This window comes from Leptonotus elevatus, chromosome 16 (genome assembly GCF_054856555.1).
Source record: "Leptonotus elevatus isolate MCC_2025b chromosome 16, RoL_Lele_1.0, whole genome shotgun sequence".
Lineage (NCBI taxonomy): Eukaryota > Metazoa > Chordata > Actinopteri > Syngnathiformes > Syngnathidae > Leptonotus > Leptonotus elevatus.
In genome coordinates, this window is record NC_141254.1 from 12,230,656 (window position 1) to 12,248,471 (window position 17,816).

The 17,816-nt window shown below is 37.8% G+C and overlaps 2 protein-coding genes across 3 annotated transcripts; one reads left to right on the forward strand and one right to left on the reverse strand.

Annotated features, from left to right (window-relative positions):
* Positions 1–434: 434 nt before the first annotated feature.
* spns3 (SPNS lysolipid transporter 3, sphingosine-1-phosphate (putative)) lies at positions 435–11,591 on the reverse strand. 2 transcript variants are annotated; one of them, XR_015097417.1, is made up of 14 exons: positions 11,496–11,591; positions 9,045–9,224; positions 8,319–8,565; positions 8,151–8,216; positions 6,299–6,435; positions 5,999–6,150; positions 5,834–5,900; positions 4,368–4,510; positions 4,122–4,274; positions 3,816–4,005; positions 3,392–3,457; positions 3,207–3,319; positions 2,944–3,115; positions 435–827 (listed from the first exon to the last, which is right to left on the reverse strand). XR_015097417.1 is itself a non-coding variant. In XM_086098831.1 (14 exons), the coding sequence occupies exons 3-14, from the start codon at positions 8,542–8,544 to the stop codon at positions 760–762; spliced, it is 1,539 nt and encodes a 512-aa protein (XP_085954957.1). In that variant the 5' UTR covers positions 8,545–8,565; positions 9,045–9,224; positions 11,496–11,589; the 3' UTR covers positions 435–759. The 2 variants fall into 2 exon arrangements, 1 of the variants encoding a protein (XP_085954957.1); XM_086098831.1 differs by having other exon boundaries at positions 3,221–3,319; positions 11,496–11,589.
* Positions 10,897–17,396, forward strand: ube2g1a (ubiquitin-conjugating enzyme E2G 1a (UBC7 homolog, yeast)). The gene is made up of 6 exons (XM_086098832.1): positions 10,897–11,104; positions 12,397–12,499; positions 12,630–12,727; positions 13,762–13,940; positions 14,035–14,154; positions 16,094–17,396. Exons 1-5 carry the CDS (start codon positions 11,059–11,061, stop codon positions 14,119–14,121), a joined length of 513 nt encoding a protein of 170 aa, XP_085954958.1. The 5' UTR covers positions 10,897–11,058; the 3' UTR covers positions 14,122–14,154; positions 16,094–17,396.
* Positions 17,397–17,816: the final 420 nt, after the last annotated feature.

Sequence of the window (17,816 nt, forward strand, 5' to 3'; positions counted from 1 at the left end):
CACGCACCGGAAATACATTTGAGTGGCATAGTTCCATTTGGATATTTAACTCCACCGTAATGGTCCACCCCAAGGGCCATTTATTCTTCATTCAGGGGTCATTGCTGCTGCAGTTCTTGTTCTTAAGATTCAGCATTTTCTGCTTACAACTGGATTTATCAAGGGAAGGGATTTAAAGTTTGATGAGTGTCAGCAGAAATTTAAGGATCTCATTTAGATAAGAAAGACAAGATGTGATGACCGTGTAGAAACGAATGGGCTATTATGAGATTGTAGTGTCAGCATATGGTTTCAAGAGGTGGCACGATTACCTGTGGAGAGTAGTAAGGTTTAATTGGCTTTTTTTTTTTATGTATGGAAACCATTCATCTTTGGCAGATTCTCACATGAGGTGCAGATTCAGACTGTAATATGGTCAGTAAAGCAAAAATACATTATCCTGATATCATCCTGTAATGTTTATTATTTTCCATCCATAATGAATCTGCTTTCAAACAAAGGTACCCAAATGTTTTTATTGATCAATTTATTGAAAATGCCCAAATAATATTTCAACATATATTCTGTTTCAAAGATTTCCAGAATGGAAGTCAATATGGTGACATAAATGTTTTTCCGTCATGATGATGTAGGTAGATAAAGCCTTGTGTAAAAAAACAAAAATAAACACTTCTTGTCAAGTCCAAAATCCGTTGCCATACTCGTCGCCTTTAATTAAATTCACCAGAGCATCAACTGCATATCCGTTTTTGTCCAGCATTACATATTTTGCGTATTGTTTATCTCCATAGTGGGCTCTGGTGTCGGGCCTTGCGGGGTCATATTGACTGGGAATACACAAGAAAGAAAGAAAGAAACACAAGGTGGTCAGAAAAGGCAACAAATTACATCTTGCGTGAATGCAGCAGCACAGTTGGAACATCTCCCTCACACACGGCAAAGAATGGAATTGATGGGAATGTTGTGAATGCAGGTCCAATCTAGGTTGACAATAACCCGTTTATCTGGTTTAATCAATTTCTGACTCAAACACGTCGTAGAACTAGACTGCCAATTGTTGGGCCCATGAAGGAATTCGATTGTGCTATTATGCCAACTGAATAAAAAGTTACTGTTCAACAACAATGCAAGTCCAGAGGATTTAGACAATTATTGATGATTTTATCTTAATAGACCACCACAATTATTTGAAATAAATCTGTTAAGTGATCGGTGTGTAGACTTCCATTAACTCATTCACTGCCATTGACGGCTATAGACGTCAAAAATTCATTTGAACTATTTCTATGAGTTGAAATTTGTTTTCCTTTTTTGTTCACAAGAGTATGAAAAAAAATATTGTACATTTAGACCATGAGTTAACTATTGAAGTCATGCGATTAATTACAATTTAAAAATGTAATCGCCTGATGCCCTAAATTTAATAATCTTTTCATTATTTGAAAAAATATTCTTTTAAAAACGAAAAAAAAAAAGATTATTAAAAATTAGATTTTTAAAAAAATATTTAAAAAAAAAGAAAAGAAAAGATTATTATAAATTAGGTCGTCAGGCGATCAAAATTTTAAATTTTTATTACATTACATTACTTCAATAGTTAACTCACGATTTATCACAAATTTTATATCTGTTCTAAATGTACAATAACAACTTTTTTTCTAGGTTTTCATACTCTTGTTAGAAGTGGAAAAAATGTTAAACTAACAGAAATAGTTCAAATGAATTTTTGACGTCTCAAGCCGTCAATGGCAGTGAATTAGTTAATAAACCTTTTATGCAGAATACCTCCATTTTTATCAACTTCTTCCATGGGCCTGAATGTAAATATAAACTCCTTCGGAAAGCCCGGGACCCATGTCATCATGAAATTCCCTTCTGGTGATACTTTTCTAATGCCCGAGAAACTAGATATTGTTCAGTAGACAAGACAATGACCTGTATGGGGTATGCTATATTTTTCCGACATAATGTGTAGTGCAGCATTTGGTCCGCTTGGTCATAATATACTATTAAACTTGGGTGGGGTTAAATAGAAGAGTCCTAAAATGGTTCAGGTCCAACTTGGAGGAAATTAGTTACTTTGTGACCACTGGAAATGTTGAATCTGATCAAATGGCCATGACAGAATCCAAGGGTCAGTCTTAGGACCCCTTTTGTTCAGTCTGTCTATGTTACCTTTGGGTCAAATGCTTCAGAATGCCAATGTTGGCTATTATGGTTATGCAGATGACACACAGGTGTACTGATGTTCCCAAACGACAGCATCTTAATTAACATACAGTATTGTGTCATTGTCTAGAGCAAATGAACTGGATGAGCCAGAATTTCCTTCAGCTAAACCAAAACAAAACGGAGGCAAATGTTTTCGGCATTAAAGAAAAGAGGATTGCTGTTCGTTTGAAATCTGGGAGTGCTGATAGACTCAAAACTGACTTTCAGCAATCATATCAAGTCTGATATGACATGATTATTACATGATTAGCGGCTAGCAACAATTCTACGTCTGCCTTGATGAGTTGGAGTCTTCAGGAAGGTTTTTTTTTATTAAAATTCTGAATTAGAGTTACAAATTCCGACATATTATGTGTACTTTAAACGCATCATTAGTTGTAGCGTCCTCTGAGCCAACTGTATTGCGACCAACTTACCGACAGCAGGTGGAGCGGCGAGTAGTATGACGTCACCCAAGGATAGCGTAATTATAATAATAATTCGTTTTATGTCAATTATGTTGCTGATTTTTAGTTTTGAAGGGCAACAAAATTACTTTCACGTACAAAAAAATTAAATAAATACAAATAAATAAATGGCACCCATACACCCCCTCCCCCTGCACGTGCCTGGTAGCAGTAGTTGCAGTACAAATACTAGTAATCATATTTCGCAAAAAATTTAAATCTTAAAAACTCCCTCAAATACTTCTGGACATAATGCAATACATACCTTCAACGAGGTGCTCAGCTGCCATTCTGTCATCGCTGATGTAAAGAGCAGTCATGAGGAAGAAAATCCCTCCGATGATACCAACAAAAGGGCAAATCAAGAAGCTGTACTGAAGACTAGGAAAGCTCCAGTCAGTCGATGGAGGCTTGGATTTTTGTATTGCGTCGGATATCTAGCATGAACACAACCGTTTGCGATGGAGATTACTGAGGCTAGCATACGCTAGCGCAGAGGAAATTCAATTGTAAAAGAAAATTGTTTACTTCTTACTACTCACGATTCCTATTAGATAAGGACTCCCGGCATCCCCGAGAAGGTGGCAGAATGAAATCTGGAGCGCCTCAGCCGTGGCCCTTCTGGTGGGTACAACGACATACTACGGCAAAGAAAAAATGCAATATGACTCGAAGGGATTTTCATTGTGTCTTGTTTGTAGTGTCGCACTTACAAGTAGCATATCAGCCAGAAGGGACCAGTTCAGTGATAAGAGGACCTCGGCTATGAAAACAAAGACCTAGGAAAGGGATCAAATATACATTTTACAACAAATACTTCATCTATTATTATTTTATGATTTTTTTAATTTTAATTTTATAATTATTTGATGTCTGTGGGAGTTTGTGTCCATTAATCGGGAAGATTTATGAGGTCAGTGGTCGCCGAGTTGGACAAGTGGGCTCACAATATTTTTTTGTACTTCATCCAAATGATGTGATAGGGCTGATGTCAGGATTTTGTGTGATCCAGTTGAGTTCTATAATCACAATCATCCATCCAATGGCTCTTTGGTTTGTACGGTTTTCCTGATATTTTACATTCCAAGACTCTCATCCATACCAGAGGAAATGAGTGCAAACTGAATTTCTACTTACGTAAGTGGCCGGAATGCTTGCTGTAGCAATGAAGATGCTAATAAAGAGGCATGGAACCGATCCTAGCATGCCCCCAGCACAGATGAGTGGATCTGCATTGGGCACTTTGTCCCGCAACCATCTGGCCAAACCCGTGCCGATACACACTCCCAGAATGCCAGAGACCACTGTGATGGCGCCAAAGATAAAACTGTACTGGGAGCAGAGGAAGACAGCGATGTAAAAAAAAAATAATAATAAAAAAAAAAAAAAGCTGCAGGTATAAGGAATTGAAAGCTAATAAGCAGAGAGGGATTCACACTGCACCTGTCGATGAAGTTGCAGGACCCTTTAGTGCACGGCGGTCGAAAACCCAGAGACACCTGAGCTCTGAACAGAAAGGTGGGCATCCAGAAAGCTAAAGCTCCAGTAAGGAAGGCCATTGCTGTCACTCCCAGAGTTGACCATACGTAACTTTTACTTGGGAGAAAGTGAAAAACATAAATAAAAACACAAGATAAAGAGCCTTCAGGATTTTTCTTCAGCATCAGTGTCACGTGTTAAAAATCGTACTTTTTCAGAAGATACTTGATGTCCTCCAGGTAAGAGCTGCGGTTGTTACTATCATGATGGTTGTTTTCTGCAGCACCCCTTGGGGGGTTTGGGCATAAGAGCACCACTAAAATCAGCCCAACAAGACCAAAAATGGGAGTTATCTGTCAACGCAGACAAAGGCAAGGTCAATTGTCATAGTCGGTGCTATATTAAAGACCCAATGTGTAGTCCTTAGCGCCATCCAGTGGTGAAGCCCGGTGTGAAGCCCGGCGAGCGACACCGAGACACCGAGCGAGCCGGAATTAGCCAGAGCAGCTAAGAGCGTCTAGCGGGAGTTAGTCGGAGCCATAGGCTGGAGTGGCTAACAAGAGTGGCTAGTGGGAGGAACCAGTAAAAAATAAAAAATAAAATATATATATATATATATATATATATATATATTAGGGGTGTGAATTGCCCAGTACCTGGCGATTCAATTCGTATCACGATTCATAGGTCACGATTCGATTCGATACCGATTAATCCCGACACAAATCTATAAATTGTTTCTTCTTCTTTCTTTTTTTTTACTCAAATTTAGAAAACACTCATCAGTAAACTTGTACATGTACACTGTTAGATTTGTATGAAAATGTATTTATTTATCTGAAAATTCAGGCTTATAACTGAGCCACTGCATTTAGCAAACAGGTTGCCGTCTGTTTCATGTCTGAACAGCACTGAAATAAAATATGAAGGCTTAATGTTCCATTAATATAACAATCTTTCATGCTTAATGTGTGAATCATAACCCTAAGTAAGACGTTTTGTTGAATATTCCCATAAAAAATGGATGTGTAAAAATCAATTCGGCCGCATATCGAATCGATTCGAGAATTGCGTGCTGTAATATCGCGAACACCCCTAATATATATATATATATATATATATATATATATATATATATATATATATATAAATTTTTGCATACTATGAGCTCTTTGCACAGTTCGACTACTTCCTGAACTTAACACCACTCCTTTTTTTCCCCTGTCTTTCATGATTGGACAAACTGATAAATACAGGTGTGTTTGGCCATTGTTGTCGTGGTTACTGAGGTCAGGCACACCTGTATTTATCAGTTTGTCCAATCATGAAAGACAGGAAATGAAGGAGTGGTATTGAGTTCAGGAAGTAGTGGATTTGTGCAAAGACATAAACCAGGGGTGCCAAAATTCGGTCCTCGAGAGCCCCTATCCGGCTTGTTTTCCATATTTTTCCCCATTAACACACCTGATTCATGATCAGGACCGTTATCAGGCTTCTGCAAAGCTTTAGCTGATCATTAGATTCAGCTGCGCTGCAGAAGGGAAACATGGGCACCACTGACTAAAAACTGTCGTTTTTTTTAAATGAATGAATTATTAGTTTACCACTAGATGGCGCTAGGGAACACTGAATGCCCCTTTAATGTTTTCCATTGTAGTTTTGAAGTGTGTTCTCACCCTGAGAGACCAGTGCCAGTCGCCTGTAACACTCGCTAATGATGACCCGACTATGTAGCCAAGACCACTAAGGACACATAGAAGTCATTTTCAGGGTCGATTACGCTGACGGTGAAAAATCCAAACTCAAATCCTGTTACAGAACATGGACACAAAATGTCTGACCTTCCGACAGGGATGAAGATGTAGAAAGCAGCAATCATGACGGTCCGTTGACCCCCGGTGAAAAGGTCCCCGATAATAGTGGGGGCGATGGTCGAGTAACTCGCCTCGCCGATCCCGACCAGGCCTCGTAACAGCACCAGAAGCCAAAAATACTTGACAGATGAGGGCAACATAGAAGCACAGGATCAATACTTAGTCTCTACATAACATTGTGTATCCATTTGTTTCTAGAAATTCCCTTTTAAAGATAAACACATGATGAAGTCAACATTGAAGTGTCATCGTCTCTTTTGCGCGTACCGACTTAGTGACGAAAGAGCTGCCGGTCGCAGTCAGCAGCCACACACTCAAGCCCACAGCCATGATGTGCACCCGGTTGTAGCGGTCGCCAAGGTAACCGAAGAGAGGGGCCGTCAGTAGGAAGCTGCAGATAAAAACTGTGAGTATTTTAGTATATCGTGTTAATAAAGTTTGTATATGAAAATAACTACTTGAACACACAAATCAGGCCAGAAAATTGTTATAGTCGCAGCTTGAGAATTTTACCTGTCGCTAATCAAGCAACAAAATAACAGCTTTGTGACAAGCTAAACAGAAGTGATTTGAGACGAAATGATTTTTATTTTATTGTACTGTTGAAACTTTTTGTGACAAAGATCTGAGCCAAGATTCAAATCCAGAATCTCTCGACTGCAAGGCAAACATGCTAACCACCACGTGCTGCCTCATTAATTTCATAATACATACATCAGTTTGTTTTTTCCCTTTATTTATTTATTTATTTATTTATCTATCTATCTATCTATCTATCTATCTATCACTTTTTCATTATTATCATTACAATTACAGGGTTGTATCACCTAATAGTGAGGGATGTGTTATTCAGTTCTATAAAAGCAAGCCACATACAGTACAATTATGAAAAGTAATAATATGCAACGATGATATGAATAATTTCAGATTTAGAGTCTGAAAACGGAGTCACTGAAGGCGCGGTGGTACATGATGACTGCAGCCAACGGGGGTGGATTTCTACTCAGTATCTATTAGGGATATGGCCGGTGAGTGTCGATGCCAGGTATCCGGCTGATCCCAGGCCTTATTTCAAAGTATCGCGATACTGGTATCGGCCACTCTCTTGTGCGATCAATAACTAGAAATTAGAATAGAAAAATTGCATTAATTGTATGCAATTTTAAGGAAACGTGCTATATTGGACAATGGGGATGCAACAATAACGGCAATATCGTGATATTGTGATATAGGTATCAGTACCAGTGTTGGCTGCCCTCTTGTGGCTGTTTTACAACCACAAGATAGAAATTAGAAGGGTAAAAAAAATTGCTATTAATTTCACGTAATTTTAAAGAATAATGCTATATATTTAGATATATACGTCTTCCTTTGAAAATATCTGTCTTTTTTTTTGTGCACCCCTCCTCCCTCACACAAAAAAGACAGCTATTTTATGTATCAAAAGTAATGGTGGTATCGTATTGGTAACTACTCAAGAGTTGAGAATTCAGGTGTCGTGAAAAAATGAGTTATTGACTCCAAACAGTCGTAACCTTGAATATGTTAAAAATGGTGGAGTCTGAAAAACAGTACTGCAAAAGATGTCGGGAAAAACTGTGATAATACAGTAATTATGTATTTTTCAGTGTGTTTGCCAGCGTACCTTCCAGGCTATAGATTTTTTTTTTTTAGCAGTTATGCTTCCAAGGCTGTTACCATTTGATAAGACACTAATTAAAGTACTACTGGCTGACATCTGCCCCCCCCCCCCAAAAAAAAAAGCTTAGAAACTAGGGTTCCTTTAATAACCACATAAAATGTCTTTAAACAACTGTAATTAAGTTATTGCTATTTGTGTTTTTTTTGTGGGGGGGGGGGGGTCAGGTGTGTTGTTTTTTTTGTGGGGGGGGGTCAGGTGTGTTGTTTTTTTCCCAAACCATTCTAATGGGATGTCATTTTATGGTTCTAGCCTCTTTAATGCCGCGAAACAGTCACTGTAGCACAAGTTGGTGCAATCGCAAACTGTATGTTCTGAAACCGCATTGCAGAACTTCCTTGTGACTCAATGGAGGGTGGAGTGAGCCACTTTCAAAATACGCACTTGGTTAGGGACAATGAAGGAGATGGCCATTTTTACCTGTTTGCAGGAGCCCGGCTGTGCTGTCATTTATATCAAAGAAAGTCTGTAGGTTGAGAAGTACACCTATAAACAATGAAAAAGCAGTCGTTTGCAATCGCGCTCATCGAGAACAGTGGCTACAATGTTGCCAGGTTGAGGAGCGGCATTGGCCTGTGTGCGGGAAACCTGCAATTGTGTATCGCTCCATGTAGTTGAGTAAATTGACATAGCAGAGCACAGCCACTGCCACGTGGGCTCGCCGACGTGATATTGCAGGTCTCTCCTCCGGTTTGGGTGTAAGTGAAGAAAGACTGTCGACAAATGAGCCATAGCGCAGACCAGAGGCGGAACCCAGACTCAGTCGAGGCAGCGGCCCGTCTTGGCGGAACGTCACTGATCCTTTGGGCTCCATGGTGAGCGGGTCTCTGGGAATCTAGTTTCAGAGGAATCAAACATGCGGGACTCGTTTGAGTGGTGAAAATTGATACATAAGCTCGACTGGTTTTAACAAATATTTTTTAATTAGTGTGGCTCGTCTTGCTTCCCGTGCAAGTTACTGACATTTGTCTGACTGTGCTTAGCCAAAGTATTCAGCATTTACTGCAACGCTAGGCTGCTTTCGAACCCACAAAAGACAGTTACACAAGTGCGGTGTAACTAAGTGACAGGAAAAAAAAAGAAAAAAAAGAGAAGAGGTTTTTGAGAGACGTCTGACATTTCACAACATAAACAAAATACAAAGCTATTGTATTCTTCTATTGGGGGAAATCTGCCCTCTAATCATTTCAATCTAATAGCATATTTTGGTATCATACAGCAGCACTATTTTGACCCCTCTCAAAATTCACATCTCAGGTGACTTCATTGCCAACATTCAACACCATTTGTTAACTCTTAAAATCATCGACATACTTGTTGATGAGCTTCTTCACTCCATGGTAGCGGCAGTCAGATGACAGCGGAGCTCCATGTGTGTCTCTCAGGCATGAGGAAGCCAAATGAAGCCCATGCTCTTCTTATATTGAGTTAGTAAGTGAGGGACAGCCCACGTTGGGGGTGGCCAAGGGATTTGTTCTTCTCTGTCTTGCAATGCTGTAAACAATAGAGCTATCACTTTCATTCCCCCCCTCACTCCTTTCTTGAGAAACAACATTAAAATAACCTTATGCTGCTTTGTCGGTGGGTTTGTTTATCTGCAAAACTTGTTTTTCAGTTGATCACATCCAAAAATGAGCACCAGAACATTTCATTTTCACCATAAAGGTTTTAAGGCATTGTATTTTTTTTTTTTTTTTTGCAGGTCAAAACTTAAAGATCAATGTAAACAATCAATACTACGTCATGGTTTTTAGCTTTAAGCAAACACGACTCCAATAACATGTGGCTGTCAGCTGATGAGGGTTAAATGAATGTGTTGTGACTTCCAGATGTCAGTAAAACACCACACAATGTTTTAAGGCCATGTGCATGTCAATCACAGCGTAACCAGTTATTCAAGATTAATATAATAACGATCAAATGGGCCTCAAATTTGGTGGGACGTACAAAGAGCAACTGTGCATTTACCTTTCTGATTACGTTTTACTTTTACTCTCTCTATTTGAAAATAAATGTGTACGTTCAACTCCTTACTTTGTCAAAATGGACACATAATCATTACTTAATACTTTACAATCTTCTAGGATGGCAACACAAAATAAAAGACATCAGTAGAGAGACTTAAAGTCAACAGCAGTTGAGAGCTTGATTGACCGATTGATTGAATCAGATCTTGAGGTCTTACAAGGTAGAAAGAGAGAGAGAAAAAACAGCAGCGACATGGAGGAATGGAATCCAGGGATCATTAAACGATTACAACCGATTTCGGGCAGCAAGATATTCCCCATATCTGGCCTAATTTGAGAATTTTTTTTATGTTATTCGTAAATGTGTTGGGGTAAAAATTTCTCAGTATAGTAGAAAATGTTATTTGTCATTGTGCCAAGTTTTCGAAATGGTAGACTATTCTTTTTAAAAGTATTATTATTGTTGGCCTTAATTTTGACAAGAAACTGAACATTGAGCCATCAGCAAAGTTTCGCGCCTACTTGTTGTAGTGGCTTTTCAAGATAAAACATTTGATGAATGGCGTTGCTAGTTTTTGTTGGTTGTTTTCATTTTCACAATAGCTACGGAAGTTAGAGGGGAAAGTGTAAATTTCATAATAAATATAAAGCTCAATGATAAATTAAGATTAAACAAGTCTGAAATAAAACTCAATTTAGTCAACAATACATTCAAAACTGTAACTTATTTTTTTCTCGTCACGTAAGGGGTTTCTCACAGTTTGGAAGTCGGCCGACAATTTTTTCGTCAAAATTATGTGAGTTGCTCTTGTGTTCAAAAAGAGATTGAAACTCATGTAAAAAAAATAAAATAAAAAAATAAATCACGTTTTTTAGTGGGGACTGTCTCACGTCAGATGTTGCCATCCAGTGTTGACAGTGAATATTACATTACCAATTGTCCAAACCCTCAACTCATCAATTGCGTAAATAAATGATAGGGATGATCTACGTCCAGTTTTAGATCTCAAAGGTAATGTTTCACACGTATTCAAATAAAGCAAGAGGAGGAGCAAGCTGCAAAGTTAGATTAGACGCGCAGCGAGACCGTAATAACTACAGTATTTGAAATACAAGTATTTTTCAGAAGATGGCAGCAACGTACCTATGAGGACACCAGCTGCTAGGAAACCAAAGAAGAAGAAGCGGTAACAGTCCTCGGGCAGAGGGAACTGCAGCAAAAGGCGACGAAGAAGAAGAAGAGATGTCGAGAATGCTAAACGGAAAATAGAGGAGACGGCGGACTGTGCAGTAAACAAGAATATAACGCTGTTACCTCGGCACAATACTGTTTACAATAACTGCATCACATTGGCTAAACTATGACAGAGCCTCAATCAGCGCTGTTACTCAGGAGACAGCTCGCAGGTAATAAAACATTTGCCGTTAGCGGATACTGCCTGCCTTGCTAATGAACGTTTAGCTGGGGACTCAAGCGATGGTACGGGCGCAAACAGTTTGCACGAATGTTCCACACTGACGCGAATGTCCCATTACGAATGGAGTAAAACTGAGAGAGGATTGTCGAGGCGATTATTGTTGACAGACACGGTATTATTTTGAAACGACAGCTCTCCGGTATGTGGAGGAGAAGAGTCGGAGACACCGCTATCATGATGCATACAGATAAAGTTGTACGTTGGCTGTCAGATATGAAGGGGCCGTCAGGAACGTACTTTAATTCAGGATTACTATTTACACACAATAGTAAAATACTCTTAAAGACACCAGTGAAACGCTCCCAAGTTACTGTACTTACAGTACGATGTCACTCACACGCACGACTGATACGCTCTCATCTACTGCTGAAACATTGACTGCAGTAATCCCTCGTTTATCACTGGTTTTGTTCCAGACCAACACCATAGTAGACGAAATATGCAAAGCAGCGATCAAGTATTATTTAGACAGTGACAAGCAAATGGGTGTTTAACCTCAATGCGGGTAAATTAACAGTTGAATGTTTTTAACTGAGACACCTTTTGGACCATTTGTTTAGCAGTTCTGTACAGGTTTTAAGTGAATAAATGGATTCACCTCCACAAAGAAATTTGACTCTGCATTTCAAACATCACTTATTTAGGACCTCAGAGCAAAATTGATGCCAAGTATCCGCTTGCAAAAGAAATGCCTGGTATGAAAGACTGTGACGTGACATGTGCCTGATCAAGTACACCATGACAGAAATGTAGATTGGAATTTTACTGTGCAGGAAAATCCGTTTTTTTGACACTCACAGGCGAACTTTGGTTCGTTTTGGCTCCAGTGCTGCGACAAGTTACAGGAGCTCTGTGTGAAAGAAGCTTTAATCAAGATGTACAATATTCCCCTCGTTCAAATTGCTTCGTTATTGTGTTCATTTGTTATCAGTCCTAAGTTATTTTCTTTCTTAACAGTTTCATGAAGCTTTGATTATTATTTTTTTTTAAAGATTTAGTAGTGTCACACTTTATTGCTGTGCAATGATGATACTGCAAGCATAATAAAGTTAGTAGGCCCCAGATAATTATGTGGCGTGTGGTTACTGCAATATGCTGATCTTAATGCGACCACAAAGTAGGAAAATCCCTGGGATACGATTGTGTTACTCAGGCCAAGACAGTCTAAAGTACTAGAGATAACTTGGTGTGACCTAACTTGAAATTTATTTTTGGTTCCAGAGCTCAATAAAAACCCTGTAGAAGGATTCTCAGCTGGCCTGATTGAGGATAATGATCTGTACAGATGGGAAGTTCTTATCATTGGTCCGCCAGATACTCTTTAGTAAGTCATCACCTTTTATATGTTATATTCTTATTAGTTATTCAAGTCAGATTTGAATGCTTTGAAATCTTATCATATTGATATTGTTGTCATTTTTCTATTTGGCTTTTTTTTTGGTGTGCGTTCACAGTGAAGGTGGTGTGTTTAAAGCTCATCTGACATTTCCCAAAGACTACCCTCTCAGGCCACCTAAAATGAAATTTATCACAGATATTTGGCACCCGAATGGTAGGTACAGCCTAGAGATGCGTAATGTTTTTGTTCAATTAAGTGCAAAATTGTTTAAGATTAACAAAGGTTTCTTTGTGCTTCACTATGGAAATGTGCAAGATTTTGATGAAGAGGGCACATTCATGAACACTACATTTTGTGAACTTTTCCAGCGGTCAAAGAAAGTAAACATACCCGTGATGAAATACTATACCAGATTTTTGTGATGTCTGTTCTGTATGTAAGAAATAATTTTAATCCTTAAAAAAAAAAGAAAAGAGAAGACTACGATCCCACGAGACGAGATGTCTCGCGAGATTGAGTACACAATGAGATTTTTACAAAATTTGTAATATAAAAAGATGCCTAATATAAATTTCCGTTTTTTTTAATTTTTTTATTTTATGGATCAGACTGCAAGAAGATTTACAATTTAGCTCTAATGAATGAATTTAAATATCATGGAAAACAATTTATTTCAGTGCTTCAATAAAAAAAAAAGTAATTAAATAGATTAATTACACTATATTTGGACCCCCGCATATCGGAGCTTTATCAGCGTTTTTGTATAATTTTTTTGTCCCCCAATGCCGTCATTATACACAGATTTTCGCTATTCGTAGGCTGGCCCATTACCAATCCTCCGCGAATAGCAGCGTCCACTGTATATAAATCAGAGTATTTTTGCTTATAATGAAGGAAAACCCTAAATTCACCATCTCGAGAAATTAGATTGTAAGATAACATTCAAAATTCAAAGAATCTTCTCTATGATTCGAGATGAATTTCACTTTTTGAATCGAGCTACTGTAAGAATTCTACTTTTGTATGATATTCTAATTTATTGCAATGCACCTCTATGTATTTACTATTCTGTATACAAGAAGCTTTTCTTACTACTGTATTCGGTACATTCATAAAAGATATGTAACTTTTTGATATGTGGCAATATGCAGATATTGCATGAGAGCAGTTGTTATACAGACGTTGACTGTGCATTTGTTTTGAAGAATGGCTTGTCGTGTAATAATTGCATTTGTTTTTTGTTGTAGTTGACAAGAATGGAGATGTATGTATTTCTATTTTACACGAACCCGGCGAGGATAAGTATGGCTATGAAAAACCCGAAGAACGCTGGCTTCCCATCCATACAGTTGAAACTATCATGATTAGTGTTATCTCCATGCTGGCAGATCCAAATGGCGACTCGCCAGCCAATGTAGATGCAGCAGTAAGTTTGCTTGTTAAAAAGAGACGAAACGATGACTGGGAAAAGCAACTTTCCAACTAAACGGCCCCCCCCCCCTTTTTTTTCTCTTTTGTAGAAAGAGTGGCGGGAGGACAGGCATGGAGCGTTTAAAAGAAAAGTTGCACGCTGTGTACGGAAAAGCCAAGAGACTGCGTTTGAGTGATATTTAGCAAGGATCTACATTCATGTTTTCAGGGCAAGTATGCTGAATTCTAACCCTTTATCAGGACACTTGTGATAATATGCTAAACCAAAATTTGTGTCAAAAGAATAAACCAAAACCCATTTTTTGGGTTGTTTTTGTGTTATTCATTTGGCACAACTTTATTTTGGTTTAAATGATTAGCCAAGCATTTGGGTTAATCATTGGATCCGCTTTTGACCCAACTGTTTTTAGAGTGTACTAATGGCTTGCTCTCTTTGACGATGCAATGCTAATGGTTGAACCAACATGTCTTTTTTGGGGCCTTCTGAAAAGTGAGAACTTTAGAGCTATGGTGGTTTAAAAAAAAAAAAAAGAAAGTATTTTTTTGTTAATATAGAAATGTTGTTTACTTTTAATCACAATATTAATTCATTCTGAATCGAAGTATTCACACTGAACTAGAATGGAAAGAGCTCATTGACACCACTGCCAGCTCCCAAATAACCTTTGTTTGGATAAGCACTGAATTGTATATATGCACACATAACTACTTGTTCCAATAATAATAATAGCAGTGTGTTTAAAAAGGGAATACAGCGACGCTCAAAATATTTACATATCCGTTATTCACAGGCAAATTAATTAGTAACACTGCACATTTTATTTCAAATCAAAACATGACCACAAATGTATTCTTTTACTATTTTTATTTATTTATTTTTCTGTTTTGTTATACCAATGTTTCTGAGATCTGCTTCACATCTTTGTTGTGCTTCGTCAACCGACATCTGGCACCTGTGAACAAATATCCCAGCCCAGGACAATTGGACGACATTTCACAAGCCCTCTGCATGACTTGGTTTTGCCTAGAAACAACTCTTTTGAAGTCACCAATATTTACTTTCTCTATTGGATCAAGATATGAGAAATTGACTGACCACATCATTTATTTATTTATTTTTTAATTTTGGTCGTCTGGAATCAAGATGCTACTTGCTTCCTCGTGTCTTTGCGGTCATTATCTTGTTTAATTTCCCGTTTGTGGTACAGCAACATGAACCGTTCAAGCCTTCTGATGTATTCCAACTGATCCATGTTGCTCATATTGGCATAAATAGGCCCAACACCATAGGATGAGAACTAGCAACCTATCCTGATGATTGTTCCGCCACTCTTCACTTTCTTCACACTATTTTGAATTCAGTGTTTTTGTTTTTGTTCTTTGGCAAGTTGGAACCTCTTTAGAGGATTTAAAAAAAAAAATCCCAAACCATTGTTCTTTGTGGAGGCTTCTTGCTGATAGCTTCAGTCGGTGTTTTCAAGAAATGCAGATGAATTTAAGAACATTCTGTAATTGTCCATTGACTGGACCATGCAGAACCCACTCACAAAGTTTTCAGGAAACAAATGATACATAGTTTTGAGATTCTTAGCTCTTTGAGGGGTAATACATGTGTACACGCTCAGCATGTGCAAGAATCTCAAGGCAACATAGCGAATACACACATATACTCACACAATGTCATTAGTAAAGGACTAAATACTAAGCTAGCTTTAGCATAATGTAAACAAGCCATGCCTTCTATATTGGTAGTGTGACTTATTTTTGTAATAGATTGTTGCTATATTACGATTTTTAAAAAAAAAAAGAGTTTCAAGATTTATATTTTGGGCTGCACAATCCAATTAAATATGAAAAAGAAGTGACATACGTACCTGTCAAAATTTAGCCAATATGCACGACTTGTGAATCCTCGGTTTGTTAGCCACACCCTTTTGTTAGTTAACAACGTATGGGCATTCCCCCAAAGTATTTTTTATGTAAATGTATACACTTTATTCAAGTATAGTTGCAGATATCAAAGCTCTCTGACATTTGTTGTCCGTTTAAGTCTCACGGAGAACATTTTCGTCAATGTTGAATCTCCCCATTATTGTCTGCGATTCTTCTTGATCGTTCCTGTTATATGTTGTGTGCTTTCCCCGACAGGTCTCCAATTGAAACTCAACATGGCACTGTTTCCTGCACTCTTCCACCATTTTGCCAGGCTCGACCTCCTTTTATTTTGGCGGGAAGACTATGACTGGCTCCTCTAAGCTGCAATAGAACAATTACAGTGACTACCACGGCTGACAGACAACCACCAAGCAAGTGCCAACTGAACATAAAAAACAACCGAGAAGAAAAAAAAAAACAATAACACTTTGCAAGTCAATGAACTGCTTCGACATTCAGGAAGATATTGTAAAGACATGTATATAGCACAGACTAAACCGGATAATATATAAGATCCCTCTCCATACATCACGCACTTAGTCACAATGAATCCCGCTGCCCCCCCTCCCCCCCGCTGCAACATTTGCGCTGTTTTTTGTTTGTTTTTAGCAGGGGATCTAAATTGTGGGTCGGAAAGTTGTTGTAGAGAGCTTGATTGGTTCAAGCATGATATGAATGACATAAGTTTTGTCATTTCTAGACTATCCATATTTGGTGTTTGTCATGGATTCTCACAACAGTTTGACACCCTAACTTCCAATGTGTTTCTTAGTAATATTGGATTTTATTTAGCTATTAAAAGTCTTCACATCCCATTCTTTTGCCGACAAACAAAGCAACATAATTCATTTTGTGCATGTGCAATTTTATTTTGTCTTTTTGCAAAAGTGCCTCCAGATGAAAATGCTCGGCCACGTCATCCTGCATTGGAAAAAATATATATTGTATATGAAAAATACTGTATATGCAGTGTATGAATTGGTCTAATCGCCAGTACACATGCAGTATAATAATGCTATTGTTCCCAATTTAAATGTAGCAATAAATTTATGATGTGTACTCTTGTACACAGAGTACAATTTAAGGTCCTCCAAAAATCTGCTATTTTAGTAGCTGCTCTATTTTTTGGTCAGTGTTGTCCATAGTAGGAATTGTTATGCATGCTTATCCTTTTCTCTTTATTTTTTTTGCAGTTTGTTTCTGGCATTTCGTTTGTGAATGTTTGTCCATACAATGTATGTGCATATGGTTGCGCTGGTTTTTTTCCCCATCAAGTCCAACCATCTCGTTATCCTGCTCACGGAACAGTTGCCGCTTTTGGCTAATGTACAAAGACAAAAAACTGATGTATATTTTTCATGTTATGAAACCTGTCACCTGTAGTGAGCTCTTCTATTATATTGTGTGTGTGTTTTTTTCCCAATATTTGCGTGTGTTAAATTCATTCTTTTGTGATCTGGGCCCTGCATAAAGCGTGCATCAGTCCTGATTAAATTAACGGAACCATTTCACGTGAGACCTCCAAAATGGCGGTATGTAATGTTGCGGGAAAAGTGGCTATAAAAAAAAAAATATATATATATATATATATATATATATATATATATATATATATATATATATATATATATATATATATATATATATATATATATATATATATATATATATATATATATATATATATATATATATATATATATATATACACACACATTAGGTAAAAACTCAAAAATAATGGGTTGGATTACAGGCAATTCCTATAGAAGCCCATCCCCACAAGTAAAAAAAAAAAAAAGTGTGTTTTTGGGCTGCCATACAATTTGATTGCTTTTATTTTTCAAAAAAATTTCGCCGTTTTTATTTTATTGATAGGTCAGCTGGAGTTTGGACTGGAAGCAGAAAATAGATGACTTGTAGGAAAGTGCCTCTCAGT

Excerpts from the sequence above, each read along its gene's own strand:
- spns3 (XM_086098831.1), bottom strand. The coding sequence starts at position 8,544 with ATGGAGCCCAAAGGATCAGTGACGTTCCGCCAAGACGGGCCGCTGCCT. Across the intron at positions 4,511-5,833 it reads ACTGGCACTGGTCTCTCAGG|ATAACTCCCATTTTTGGTCT; the intron begins GTGAGAACACAC and ends CTGCGTTGACAG. Across the intron at positions 3,458-3,815 it reads CAAGCATTCCGGCCACTTAC|GTCTTTGTTTTCATAGCCGA; the intron begins GTAAGTAGAAAT and ends TCCCTTTCCTAG.
- ube2g1a (XM_086098832.1), top strand. The coding sequence starts at position 11,059 with ATGACAGAGCCTCAATCAGCGCTGTTACTCAGGAGACAGCTCGCAG. Across the intron at positions 12,500-12,629 it reads GGTCCGCCAGATACTCTTTA|TGAAGGTGGTGTGTTTAAAG; the intron begins GTAAGTCATCAC and ends GTGCGTTCACAG. Across the intron at positions 12,728-13,761 it reads AGATATTTGGCACCCGAATG|TTGACAAGAATGGAGATGTA; the intron begins GTAGGTACAGCC and ends TTTTTGTTGTAG.